This window comes from Apteryx mantelli, chromosome 10 (genome assembly GCF_036417845.1).
Source record: "Apteryx mantelli isolate bAptMan1 chromosome 10, bAptMan1.hap1, whole genome shotgun sequence".
In the NCBI taxonomy this organism is placed as follows: domain Eukaryota; kingdom Metazoa; phylum Chordata; class Aves; order Apterygiformes; family Apterygidae; genus Apteryx; species Apteryx mantelli.
This window is the reverse complement of record NC_089987.1, coordinates 12,884,605-12,899,181: the sequence shown is the minus strand read 5'-3', so window position 1 is coordinate 12,899,181 and position 14,577 is coordinate 12,884,605. Positions and strand designations below refer to the sequence as shown.

At 35.7% G+C, this 14,577-nt stretch overlaps 1 protein-coding gene across 3 annotated transcripts in view; it reads left to right on the top strand.

Moving 5' to 3' along the window:
• The window catches only part of DPY19L3 (dpy-19 like C-mannosyltransferase 3), a 39,730-nt gene that overhangs the window by 12,240 nt on the left and 12,913 nt on the right, over positions 1-14,577 (top strand). For all 3 annotated transcript variants that reach the window (XM_067302514.1, XM_067302513.1, XM_067302515.1), the window contains exons 4-15: positions 60-150; positions 1,052-1,173; positions 1,374-1,519; positions 3,198-3,321; positions 4,117-4,251; positions 5,958-6,089; positions 7,157-7,258; positions 8,891-8,964; positions 9,206-9,364; positions 10,895-11,020; positions 11,363-11,474; positions 12,046-12,102. In XM_067302514.1, coding sequence (XP_067158615.1) covers positions 60-150; positions 1,052-1,173; positions 1,374-1,519; positions 3,198-3,321; positions 4,117-4,251; positions 5,958-6,089; positions 7,157-7,258; positions 8,891-8,964; positions 9,206-9,364; positions 10,895-11,020; positions 11,363-11,474; positions 12,046-12,102 — 1,380 coding nt within the window. The remainder of the gene's footprint in view (positions 1-59; positions 151-1,051; positions 1,174-1,373; positions 1,520-3,197; positions 3,322-4,116; positions 4,252-5,957; positions 6,090-7,156; positions 7,259-8,890; positions 8,965-9,205; positions 9,365-10,894; positions 11,021-11,362; positions 11,475-12,045; positions 12,103-14,577) is intronic.

The following is a 14,577-nucleotide window of genomic DNA, read 5'->3' as shown; positions in this document are numbered from 1 at the left end:
GACTCATGTGATAGTGAAATGCAAACATAAAGTGAATTTATTGCTGAACTTATTTACAGGAAGTAGAAAGAGAAATTTCGTTCAGAACAGAATGTGGACTCTATTATTCCTACTACAAACAGATGGTTCAGGCTGCATCCATCCAGCAAGGTATTGTAATCTGTAAAGTAAGTTTTACTTTGTGATGCCAGCTGACTGTTTTTAATATTTTTCCAAATACAGTTGAGGACAAGGAATGCCATAAGCATGAAAGATGGTGTGACAATTGTACTAGAGACAGATCAGTTCTGCTCATATTCTAAAGAGCCACAAAGTTATGGACACAGCAATTGCACAATGATACATTGGTTCTGTGCCACACCTTCACCTTGAGATTGTGCAGTCACTTGGAGGGACAACTTCCATATCTGTTAGGTTTCAGCCTTACTGGTTTATTCATCAGATCAGATGTGTTACTCTTTTTTTATACATTCTTTTTCGTACTCTCTTTTTTTTTTTCCTCTCAGTGTATAGTTGAATTATGAGCCATTTGTGGAAAAGGGCAATTTTTGCTGTGTGACTGTTCAGTCAGTGACACAAGCTGTTTCCAAGCAAATCATGTTTGTAGTGGTTTCATGTTTTCTAGGTACCTAAGTAAGCTCCCTAGTAATTTTGCTTATACTACACACTTGTCAGTATTAACCTGTGCTCAAAATAGTGACAAGATGGGTTCTTTGTCTCATTAAAAATGCCCAGAACACAGAGTCCATTGATCAAGATCCAGGATGTACCACAAATTCTACATTAGGAATATAAGTGTAATAAACATTTCATACATTATTAAATATACAGTACTTGAATTAGCACTCTAAGTCACATTGTAAGCAGGGAAACTGAAGATCTCAGAAGGTCTTAGTGATTCAGAGGCAGTGTGATTTGAATCCTTGACTCAACATTACCAAAGTTTGTGGTGAAAGATTCTAAAGTGCCTTTGAAAAGTTTTTCACTGTTCAAATGAAGGTGGAGGGGGAAAAATGACAATCTCCTATTTCAATTTCTCTTTATCATTAAGGTTTACATGGTTTAGTATATGACAATAAAACTGAATCTGTGAGGACAATTAACATACTTGAAAGAATGAATGTTTACCAGGAGGTGTTTCTCAGCATTCTGTATAGGATTCTTCCAATTCAGGTAGGCATTTATTTATGGCTTCAGACTGTAAGTGCATTATGAAGATTCCCCAGTGAATCATAGCTCCCCTTTTCAGTTTATTCTAATTAGAAATATTCCTGATACCTTTTTAATTTGTAAAGGCAAAACCTAATTCATATTAAATACACTTTTTTTCCCCAAGTGTTTTATGTCAACATCAGTATCCTTCTGTTTTACAGCAATACTTAGAGCCTGTTTATTTTTATATCTACACTTTGTTTGGACTTCAGGCAGTTTATGTCATTGCTCTGTATGTAACAAGCTGGCTTCTTAGTGGAACGTGGCTTTCAGGGTTGTTGGCAGCTTTCTGGTATATTACAAACAGGTAAGTCAGATTTAACATTCAGTCTTTCTAAAATTTTACCTTATGTCAAAGGTAAGGCATTAAACCTTCAAATGCATGATTAATTAGAGAAAAAATGAACCTACAAGGTCTTTTTCCAGATTAGCCAGAAAACAGTGCAATGCTTATATAACAGAAAGTTAGATAATAAAATTAGAAATGAGCTGAAATTGCAGACTTGGATTTTAAAGTTTCAAGATGTTTGAGTACAAAGTTTTGGTCAAATCAGTGTCTAAAAATAGACATCTTTTGGACATGTCTAGATCCTCAGATGACGTATCCCATCTTTTCCAGCCTAGGATCCCTTAGATGTTACAGACATCCTCTTACATGCCCTTCATGCCTCTCCTCACCACCCCACACCTAACCTCCAGGGATTGTTTCAACAACCTATGATCATCAGAAGTTCAGCTTCTCCATTCCATTATTCCTGTAGACATCTCCTGCACTAAGAGTCAGAAAAAGATGGCAATTGAACTGCTCTGCTGCTTCATCACTTGAAGATTTCTCAGTTCAGAGAGAAACACTAAGGAACTGGCTTTAGGCCAGCACAAAGCAGCTGGAATGAGGCTAAAACTGGTAACATAGGCTGTTATTTGTAACTTAATCAAGGAAATGAAAGTACAGTGTCAGTTCTATCAAAACTGTTTGATATGTTAATCAGCAACTCTAAAGAAGTTAATCTGCAAGCATGTCAATTACAGCAGGATTGTAGGTACGTAGTGGTGAAGCTAGTGTTCTTTCTCCTGAGATGAAAGTAATTGAAAAATACATGCAAAGAGCAATAGTCGCATCTTCATTTCATGAGGGCTTCTCCACTCATAAAAGATTTGGAACAGATTTGTTTTGTCCAGCTTTCTAATAATTCATGGACAATGGAAGCTTGCTACCATTTTTCCCAAATAGAATAAATACATGGAATTGATTTGGAAAAAGACTTTCTGTCCAAATTAAGTATATCTGACGCTATGGACTAACTCCATTTTAGAAATTGTTTTTCTTCCTGTACCTAAGCATGTCTCAGATGTGCTGCTTGTTTTCATTTTTAGCAAACATTTTCTCTACAAAAGAAAAAAAGGACATTTTTCCTTACTGTTAATTGAGATTTTGTAAATGACTGCCCTCTGGCGAGCTTTAACTTCTGTTGCATTTTTATGTTAGAATATTCCAAAAACAATCAGAAGTTTCTGATCAGTTTAGTGGTATTCAAATCCAATGCACTAGGATAACAGGGAAGAGATTAATAACAGTTTATTCTTATATGTGCTTTACACAAACCAAAAAATGGAGTAAAATTACTGGTTACCTGAAAACTCCACATGCTGGATTTTGGGGGTGTTTTTGTTTTGGAATTTGTTTGTTTTTAAATCACTGAAGCTCTGCTTTGTAAGGAAGGTTTAATTCATAGCATACATTTTTTAACAGTAAGTTAAAGTACGAGATTTGAGGTACAAAAAGAATGGAGGATTTGCAGAACTTTCATACTGATGGTTTTTCAGTCAGACATGTTGAAGGGAATAGACTGCAGAGCCTGCAATTTTATTGATAGGATAAGACAATTGTAGTTAAAATACCAGAAAACATGGCTTTCATTGCAACCTCTCTATCACCAGGTTGGGAGTATTTGTTTTACGTTGATTAAACTGTTTCTTTCGTACAGAATAGATACTACAAGAGTAGAATTCACCATTCCTTTAAGAGAGAACTGGGCACTACCGTTCTTTGCAGTTCAAATAGCAGCCATCACATACCTGCTCAGAACTCATTTACAGCCTGCTCACGAAGTGAGTATTCCTAACAAGTGTGACAGTAAAACTAGTATCAGAAACATCAGGTCTGTGGTTGAAACATGTAGTGCAGATAACTGTCTGTAAAACTTAAGGACAAAATACTTAATAAGCATTTATAGCAGTGGATAGATATAGATAGATATCACTTGTAAAAATGAAAACATTAACCAGACAAACCTTCTATTAATTTAGATGTAGTTGAAATATGAAGAAATACATATGCTCAGCTTTGGAAGAAAATTAAAGGGACGCTTTTAACTTTAATGGGAAGCTCTAAAGAGTACAAGAAGACAGTGCTGTGTATTTGAGAAAACATAAGAGGCTGACACAAAGCGGGTAGGAGAAAAGCTTGTAAAGCTCAAGGATTAAAGCTTTTCTTTTGATTTCATTTGTATTAGGAAGTTCTCGTCATCTGCAGGAATAAAAGCAGATTCATGATACAGTTTCTCTGACTAACAGTTCTAAGTCATTACTCCTCAATTTGTTTAGGTGAACTAATATTTATAACCTAATAAAATATATACTGCATGTTAATCTATGGTTTGAAAGGAGCTGAGAACTCACCATTTTCTTGCAGGTGGTATTAAAACAGTAAAGTGTAGGTATGAATACAAGAACCTGGAATTCTAAAAAAAATTACCATTATCCTAAAAGCAGTTATTGTAGTTAGAGAACTCATTTATGTTTTTAAAACGTATTTAAAAATAAAAGCAGAGTACCTTTCTAAAAAGGGTTTTCTTTTTTGAAGGAAACTAAAGTTAAATAAAAGTTCTTTCCTCCCCCTCCCAGAGACTGACACTTCTGGCTGTATTCATAGCAACCTTCCTCTTTAGCCTGACTTGGCAATTTAATCAGTTTATGATGCTGATACAGGCACTGGTATTATTCATACTGGACTGCTTTGACATGCTTCCCACAGCAAAGGTAAGATCATGATTGGAAATGACTGAACTTTTCCTTTTTTTGTCATATAACTAACAGGTTTGGAAGATTATATTCTTCAGTGATCTGTATGTTAAAAGTAATGCACAATATACCCTGTGCGTCTTTGATATGCTTTTAAATAATCACAGTATATTTACTGTAAGTGTAGAAATGAATAAACATAATGTACACCATTTCCGTTTTTCCAGCTAATTATATTTCATTTTGTCTAATTCACTTCATTGTCTAATTTTATTCCAATTTATTACATGCTATTGAAGTCTAATAGCAAGATGTTTAGACACAGCTATGTTTTGACACTGTTAAGGGATCACTTTTAACCACCATCATAATGGTAGATATAAGTCAATTGTACCACAGCTTGAGCATCTCCTCTAGAACTGACCAGAAAGAAATGAAACACAAGAAATCTTTGCCTAAGACAAAGTCATAACAATGTATGACTTTTGTCCTGACTATCGTGCATCCTTGTGTAGGCACTGTACCACAAAAGAAATAGAATAGGCCAGATTGCTCAAGAAAAGTAGTATCTTTTCTACATTGAAATTCACCATTAAATAGCAACATTATCACTGCTGTGTTGCTGAACTGAATGAGCCAAAAAGTAAAACAGGTGTTATTAGGAGGATAGGCAAGCCTTTACTGTCAATCCCAAGAAACAGAAATATGCTGTAGTAGATGAAAACATTGTCTTTGAATTCAGTGTCAATCTGGAATTCTGCTGAAATGGTCTTAGCCCATTTAAATACTACGCTATCTGAAAAAGGTTCTCACAAACTTTAAGGAAGGTAACAGCAGAATGAAGAGCAGCTCATGTTAATTTCATCGTAAATTTGAAGCTGACATAAATATTAGTGGTTGTGTTTAACTGAAAATTAGTATGATGGCTGCATGTCGAAACGTGTGGTTTATTTAATAGTTTCTAAACTCCTCTCGTTATATGTGCAAATGTAAGCTGAAGTTAGCAATTAATGTGACTAATCAGCTACTTTGAAGTTTGGCCTGTTACCAACTTCATCTTAAACTGTTCTAAAATGGACTTACTGCACCACTATTGCTCCATATTAATTTTCCAAGAAGTACAGCTTAAAACTGTTGGAGTTTATTGGCCCATTTGATACTGACTAGGCCACTGCTGTAATACAGGGCTGAACTCGGGATCTACTTTGTACCAGCTAAAATTTATGTTTCCGTACCACTGCATCAGAAGATCAGCTGTTTTCTAGTGTATACATTCAGTTGAACATTCATAATAGTTATTAGTATAGCTTGATAAGACATAAAAAAGTTGCACAGAAATCAGCTAATGTTTGATTGCTTAGCTGCGCTGAGTTGTATCTCTTGGGTCATAAAGGCTTTACAGGGGCTGCAGAAGCACTTACTGTGACTGAAAAAGATACAAAACATCCCCAAAATATTAAGTAATTAGCTTTTCCACACTCTGCAAGTGTTCAGCATGTCCAGTTTGTTATAGCATCAGGCTTCCATAGCAAAAATATAAAATATTAATCTAACAACTTCTGGACATAAATAGAGAAAGGATATGGTAATGGCTACGAGCATAACGATTTAGTGCAAGACAGTATATTTTTGTAAAAATATTGTTGAAAAAATTTAAAAATATTCAAGAAAAAGCAGCTAAGACTGTAAAGTTTTGCAGGCATAAAATATCATTATTATTACAGGTTACGTGGCTCTATATCATTCAACTTTCTGGATTACTGCTAGTCTGCGTCCTGCAGTTCTTTAATTCTATGATTCTTGGATCATTACTTATCAGTTTTAATGCTTCTGTCTTGATAGCAAGGACAATTCAGGTATGTGCTGAAATATTTTTGAAATAATAAATAAACAATGAGAGAGTGAGAGAGAGAAAGAGAGGGAGAAGTAATCTTCAAAAATCTCTCCCCTTGCATGATAATCTTAAATTACTAAATACAGGAATTACTACAGAATAAAGGAACAAAAACATTGCATGATCAAATAATAATGAATTCAGCTACACTAACTGCAGCATAAATGAGTACATCACACTCCATAATTCTGTGATTGCTATTAACATTTATGATTGTGTGAGCTGCAGTTTGGTTTCTGGAAAAAAAAAATGCAAATGGACTTTGTTTCAGCAGGGCTTGTCTTGAACTTACAGATGCACCTCCAGCAAAATATTCTATGAGAAGTAGGCATATGTCAAGTTCTCTTGGCATATTACAGTGCTCTTTTTTTCTGATACTGGTCATTGTTGACAGCTTCCAACCAGAATATGTGAATTTACAGAGCCATATGTGCTGCATCTCTCTCAGTCTCTCTGTATCTCCTTTTAAAAACAGGACTGTGTTTTTTATAGTTAGGCAATGTCTGCACATATTCCAAATTGCCTGTAAGCAGACAAAAGACAATTCTCAGATCTGGAGCTTTGAACTGAATTGCTCAAAATAGTATCACCTGGCAGTTATAATTAGAACATGCCTTTGCCATATTTAGGTGGAAGATCTATCAAATAGATACATGGAAAGGCACACAAAGCTGTTGGAATTGGGGGAATCCTGGATCCCAGTTGTTTCACTGGGTTTCAGCAGTTCTGTAAGCATAATGGGGCCATCTCTGAAAGAGGCCCATTTGGCTAGTCATAAGACTCAGCCAGATGAGTAAAGCTGGACAGTATTTATGACTTTGTCCCTTCAATTTCTGAGAAGAAATGTATTGGGGGGGGGGGGGTCTGGATACTTGGTTATGTTTAAATTTTTTGCTTACATTAGCCTGACACAAATTTTATCCTGATTAGACCTAACAGATAAGTAATTTCAAATAGTCTTTGTTGTCTTTGTTCCAAATACGTACAAATCCTAAGTATGTTAAAATGCTAATATGTTCTTATTTCTAGAAAAATCTAAAAAAGGGAGGCTTGCTTAGTAGGCTTGGGAAACTTTTCCTCCATGTACTATTCGTCTCATGCTTGACTCTTCTAGTAAATAAACTCATCAAGGTAAACAAATCATTTTATTGTAAAAGTTATGCAAATTTATTATATTAAAGGCTATTTGTTAAAAGGTCATCTACAATCACAGAATCACAGAATCGCTGAGGTTGGAAGGGACCTCTGGAGATCATCTAGTCCAACCCCCCTGCTCAAGCAGGGTCACCTAGAGCACATTGCACAGGATTGCATCCAGGCGCGTTTTGAATATCTCCAGAGAAGGAGACTCCACCACCTCTCGGGGCAACCTCTTCCAGTGCTCTGTCACCCTCACAGTGAAAAAGTTTTTCCTCATGTTCAGATGGAAGTGTCTGTGTTTCAGTTTGTGCCCATTGCCTCGCGTCCTGTCGCTGGGCACCACTGAAAAGAGTCTGGTCCCATCCTCTCGACACCCTCCCTTCACATACTTGTACACGTTGATAAGATCCCCTCTCACCCTTCTCTTCTCCAGGCTAAACAAGCCCAGATCTCTCAGCCTTTCCTCATAAGAGAGATGCTCCAGTCCCCTAATCATCTTTGTGGCCCTTCGCTGGACTTGCTCCAGTAGTGCCACATCCCTCTTGTACTGGGGAGCCCAGAACTGGACACAGTACTCCAGATGTGGCCTCAGCAGGGCTGAGCAGAGGGGGAGAATCACTTCCCTCGACCTGCTGGCAACACTCTTCCTCATGCACCCCAGGACACCACTGGCCTTCTTGGCCACAAGGGCACATTGCTGCCTCATGCTTAACTTGGTGTCCACCAGCACTCCCAGGTCCTTCTCGGCAGAGCTGCTTTCCAGCAGGTCAACCCCCAACCTGTACTGGTGCCTGGGGTTATTCCTCCCCAGGTGCAGGACCCTGCACTTGCCTTTGTGGAACTTCATGAGGTTCCTCTCAATAGTGTCTTTAAACAAAAATTTACAGTGGTTTCCACTGCATTTGAGAGAATAGGCTTTAGAAATTGAAGACTGCTTTGTTAATCTTTTTTAAAGCATATATTCAAGAATATTATCATAAATTAACACTACCTAATCAAATACATACACATATCTTGAAGTTCACCTGCAGTTTTATAGCAAGTATAGATCTGTCCTGCATTATGATGCTGCTGAGCATTTGCAAATTTTTTCATCTAATTCTATTTACTTTTCAATGAGTCTACTTAAAAATGAGTACTTGTTATAAAAATGATGTAGAATATCCCATACTTTTATTTGCTTCTTGTGCAAAGAGATCTTCAGACGTTAGCGACAGTAACATTTTTTCTGCTTTTGAGTTTTAGTCTCTACAAGAGATTGCATATACAGCAGATTAAAATTTAGTACACATTGAAGTATCACAGTAAGATGTGATAAGTCATTGAACTCAAATATAGTTAAAACCAACTTGTCCTAGATAAACTTTACCTGTAATTAAAAAAAACCTACCCTAGTATTTTTATTTTTTTTTAAAAGGTAAATAGCTTGCCCTTTAGACCGCAGGACCGTGATTGCAAACTGAATGCTTATGGTGTACTTTTGTTTGCAAAGCTCCACATTTCAGTAAGCCTGTGTTGAGCTGCAGTTGCGTAAAAATAATGATAAAAACCCACAATCTGTTTACTATGTAAAGTTTAATTTTTTTTATAGTTAGAATATAATTACTTTTTTTTCCTTCATAGAAAATTCTAAATCTTGAGTCAGATGAACATATATTCAAATTCCTGAAAGCAAAATTTGGATTTGGGGCAACAAGGTATGATATGTTCAGCTGCAATTTTAATTTTTTTGTATGACTTAAGTAAAGCCTGCACATTGTTACTCATTTAAAAACTTGGTCATAAATCATAGATCTTTACCTTGTGTTTATGTCATATATTTTCCTCCTAATAATCACATCTGTGGCTTCATTATTGCTTGGAAAAAAGGAAACTTTGGTCCTTTTTGGCATCAAGTTACGAGATGCATGATGACAAGGATTATTCTTTTTTCTTTAGAGATTTTGATGCTAACCTGTATCTTTGTGAAGAAGCTTTTGGTTTACTACCATTAAATACTTTTTCAAGACTCTCGGATACATTACTTTTTTACGTCTACATATTTGTTCTCTTCCCTATGACAGTAGCAGCTGCAACTGTTGCCTTTCAGAACCTCAGGTACAGTACGTTTTAAAAATTCAGATTTTTATCACTTTTTTTTTTTCTTCAGTAGGCTAAGGAACTGACAGTTGAATGCAGTAGCATGCAGTTTTCCTTTCCACAAGTACTGAGAAAACAGCAGTACATGAGACATGCAAATTGGGCGAAATAAGTAACTCCCTATTAAAGCTAAAAAATGTAAAGTGTGTTTCAAGATTAAACAATAACAACAAAATCTTTCCTAGATTTCTCCAAACTCTTTTGCTCATTGGGTGTCTGGGTTTTTTTGTTTTGTTAACAAAAAAAAAAAGTTAGTTTCTTTCACCCCATTTCCCCTGCGTCAAGCACTTCAAATTAAAGATTTCCTCTGGAGATGCCCTCAAGCTGCCCAGCGGTGAGCTAGCATAGTCCATGCTGAACTCCTTGTGATCTGCGTAAAAAGGTGGGACAAGAGTGGCAGACTGCAGCTTTGCTCAGCCAGCTGCCACCTAATCGGAGTCTCCCTAGCCAGATAGTTCAGGTGCTGCTTTGATCAACTTACTTTTAGTCTTTAGGATTCAGAGGAATTTACAGAAGACTAGAAGAAAATGAGTGCTAAACTGTTACTTAAAAGTAAATGGTTAATTGTAGCCCTCTCAGTTTTACATTGAACCTGGCCAAAAATTAGAAGGAATGATATAAGAATTGATTAATGAAAAATTCAAGGAAAATTATGTAACTAGTGCCAATAATTACAGATTTTATGGAAGACAGGATAAGAGAAAAGGAGACAAGGACACAGGGTTATTATTATGGTCCTAAAACTGTGGTAAAATAGTAGTTGTGAAGTCAGCCATCTGTAAGGCATTTTGTACCATTTAGCCAAGCTCTGCAAACTAACTGAATCCGTCAATTTAACAAACAAACAAACAAGACCCTGCAGCTCTTCGTTTTTGTAATCGTAAATACAATCCCAAACTTTACGCTGGTTTTTATACACTGCCCAGTTATCTCAATTACCTCCACACACAAAGAAAAAAAAAGTAGCTTTTTTTTCCTGACCAGCCTTCCACCTACATCAAGCAATAACCAATCCCTTTAGCATTTCTTTTCTGTAAGCTAACTTCCATTCTATGGCTTTAATAGAATCCAGATACACCAGCACAGCCCACAAAACACAGTTAAGTTTTTCACTTGCATCAAGAGCCCTCTGATAAGTCCTGTGAGATTAGGTGCTTCAAGCAATAAACCAAGCTGTTCAAGCATGCCTTTCTGTAAACATTTTTATCTGATTTTAAAATAGCTCATTTAAGCCCATTGCACTTCCAGAAAACCAGCCATGAAAAAAATACCTGATACTGTATCAAGTTAGTGCTGTCAGGCTTAATTATATCGTAGAAACAGTATTTCCTATTAGAAGAATAAATGATTGTAGACTGATAGCAGCAGTATTTCTCTCTAGCATCAGAAGGATAGAATACTTTTTAAAATGCATGCAACTGTACTATTTGAAGTGTATGACAATGATATAACTTAATATAACACTTTTTATTTCTTGTATTTAATCAGTGGTTCAACTAAAGTTGGAAAATTAATGGAAAAAATGGAAGACTGCACAATAGCGCTGAAGCCTGGGGCTGCTTACAACTTAGTTCACACAGTTCTTTTTGGATGTTTGGCATTAAGCACAATGAGGTATTTTTTTTAATCATTTTACTGAAAGTTTTTGCAAACAAGTAATTTAATAAGAGTATAAAATATGCTGTTATGGCCATGAACCTTCCTTCTCTCTAGCTACCCCTGGTGCACTTCTTCTATACTGAGACACTTCCCAAAAGTCCTGCCACAAAGTCTTTGGGAGCAGAGATGTGCTCAAGAGTTCATGGGAAAGTGCAAAGTTGATCTTTCACTCAGTTCTTTCAGCGTCCTGAAAGTCCAAGAAAGTCGTGTTCAAAATTTCTCTAACATAACTGATTTCATCAACACAGTTTAGCAGAGCTCCGGATAATCAGCAAAAACTTGTCTGTATTCTTCCAGAATGAAGTACCTCTGGACATCCCACATGTGTGTATTTGCATCTTTTGGTCTGTGTAGTACAGAAGTTTGGGGACTTATCCTGAAATGTGTTCGTCTCTACACATCACAAAGGGTTAGCGCTATGCTTATTGCATTTTACAAAATTGTTTGCTGCAAAGCTAAAACAGTCAAGACTCAGAGTTATAAGCCATGTATCAGATGAATAATGTTTTGTAGTCCCCTTAGACTAGATATTTCTAAAGTGTATTTGTATAAACTAATTTTAATAAGTGAAATGTATTTTCCAGTGTTTATATATTAAACAATTCCATTTGAATACACTAGATGGCAATATAGATGCAGCTATGAAAAATAACTACAATTTTACTAAAATATCTTAGTTGCTATGTTAAGAAAGCAGCAGCCTGAACAGAAATTTACACTCTTATACTGAATGATGCAGTGTTTTTTTCATTTCGTAGTTTAAGTATGCAGATATAAACTATCAGTTTGTGGTAGGTTAGTTTTTCTGGAGATTATGTTACTCATTTTAAATAGGGTTTTCTTTAAAACAGAATTAGAATAGGATCTTAAAATTCCACTCCATAACAAACTTATCGGGTATCAGTACATTAAAAATTAAGTCTATCCAAATAAATGTATCACCAGAACTAACCAATGGGTTTTTTTGTGATTTCTCTTAGACATATGTGATTAGATATTCTCTACCAATAATTACATTACTGTACATTTCATATAAGGTAAGATATCTTTCTCTCAATATCCTGGCATTTTTTAGTTATATAGGATTTTGCTTTTCTGCTAAAGGGATGTTGTCTTATATACAATTAAATACAAGATTTATAGCTGAATTTTAAGAATTATGATAGCCTGCTCAAATTGCATATGCATTTATGCGTACAGAATTGTACCTAAAGGGTCACTTAAGCTCATGATCCAAAAATACTTGTTCATAGATAAAAGTGTTTGTCTAGTTGCATGTGTAAGTTACCAGGTGTGATTTACATGCATAATTTTCTGAAAGGGTAAGCTGTCTGTTCCAGTTTTAACTACTAATTACTAAGTTGCAGGTAAGGTACAGATTGTTAAACTGTGTAATGATTTATTGTAGGAGCAGAAATAATCCTAGTGTTCTATACTAACATGCTTCATCTGATATGTTTTAAGGTAAATGTACAGAATTATTAAACTAGTTTAATAGTTCTGTTATCTTCAGTCTGTCCCAGAAGCAAATGGTTGTTATAGTCAAACTTTTATATGAAAATATGTGAAACAACATATTTACGGAACACCAAGCTAAAATAACGACATGTTCAAGATTTAGTCTGTCAATCTGTTACAGCCGTAAGGTTTAGAACATTAATTTAATGAATAGGCAGACCATTCTTTCAATGTGTATTTACAAAGACAAAATTCAGAAGCCACTTTGATGCAGAAATTGTTTCTGTAATGCCTAGCAAAAGATGAGAAGTTTTCCATGAAATCATCACCTCCACAGAAACTCAAGGTGAGCTTTGTTACTAAAGTTAAAAAGGTAGTAGTAAAGCGTAATAGTTAAGAAAGCTGCTAATAGACTGAACTTTGGAAGTCTGTTGGGGTTTTTTTCCCCTCTTTAAAATAGGGAAACAAAGTCAAACAGAAAAATATAACAGTTTATCAAGTAAAATTATACTGAGGTATTCCACTTAAATTTCCTTACTGTTTTGCTAGAGGTCTTTTTAGGAATTTTTTTTTTTCCCCCACTATGCTAGTTGGGGAAATCATCTACCCACTCCATCTCTGAAAGTATTTGAAATACTGCCATTTCTTTTGACGTGGGTGGTGCCAAGAGCGTGACATTCTCACAGATGGTCAAATGTGAGATATCAATTAAGAATTTTCCAACTACTCTTCATGAGCAGATCTGAAGTTCCTGAATCCTGTCAGATTCAATTCTGAAGTCAACAGAAACTAAAGTTTGTAAACTTGACAGTGTGTAGAAGAAACAACAAAAGAAAACAACAAGCCCTTAAAATTTTTTCAGTCCGGACAGAAATCCCTGTTACTAATTTAAGACATCTGACAACAGACTTCTTTTCCTGAAGACTTTGCCCCCAGAGACCAGCACATTACAATTTTGAAAGCTCTTTTACATCCCATTCATTATTCTGTGTAATTTGTCATATCCTCCTTTACTTAATTAAGGAATCTGATATACATCATCTGTTTTTGATATCCCTTACATATGTGTCATGATATTGCTTTTCATGATCTGACATACATGATTTACGACACTAAATTGTTGTATCAGTTCACATGCTTTAGTTTGCATTAATCGGTATTTATTTTGTCATTGTTGCTCTATTGTATTTGAATCTCCGGAAGTTCCTCAGTTTTTTCTAGGCTTGACTAAATGTAGTGTTATCGAAAACTTTGCTACCTCAGAATTCCCTTTTTAAATTCAATTACAGAAAGCCCCATTACCAAAATTTTCCTCTAGTGAAAGGCAGCTGTTTCTATTCATTCAAAAGTTGCAGTAGTGTCACATTGTGACGTGAAAGACCTATATAGATTAGGTATTGTTGTATAATAGTCCCAGCATTTAGTAGATAACACGGTGTCATTAGATTTGCAGTAGATTGCAGGGCAGGTTCACAGTATAACCTAGAAGCAAAGCAGAGCGCATTCTCTTCTGTCACTAGTCTTAAGGGCTCCAGGCAATCTGCATTCCAAGCTCTCAAAAGATTTGGCTAGCTGGGGTGGCTTAGCCGAAGAGTCTCACTTCACAACTGCTTAATTTCTTTGTTAGTCTGTTTTGAGGGATCTTCTGAAAGCAGAAATCTGTCTACTGTAATACTATAGTACTTTCCAAAACTTGTACTAACGCTCTGACAGGTGTACTACCACAGGTACCTTTTAGGTCTTTCTCGGTCTACCAGTCAGTATAATTTTAACAAATATATTAAATAGTTATACGAATAAATCCCTTGAGTGGTCCAATTATATCTACTGCTCTCCAGTCTTCCTACATAATTACAGTTTTAATGAAAAAATACATATTTTTGCTAAGTAGCACAGCAGCATCATATTCAAATTCTTCTGAACTCTTGGATGAATACTGGATTGGATGATTTATGGCTTTTTATGTGATCACAAGGGTTTTCTTGTACTTTTTCCTGTGACATTTCATTTTGCAAGCCAGGGATCCTTTTTATCTAAAGAAAGCAGGTTTGCAG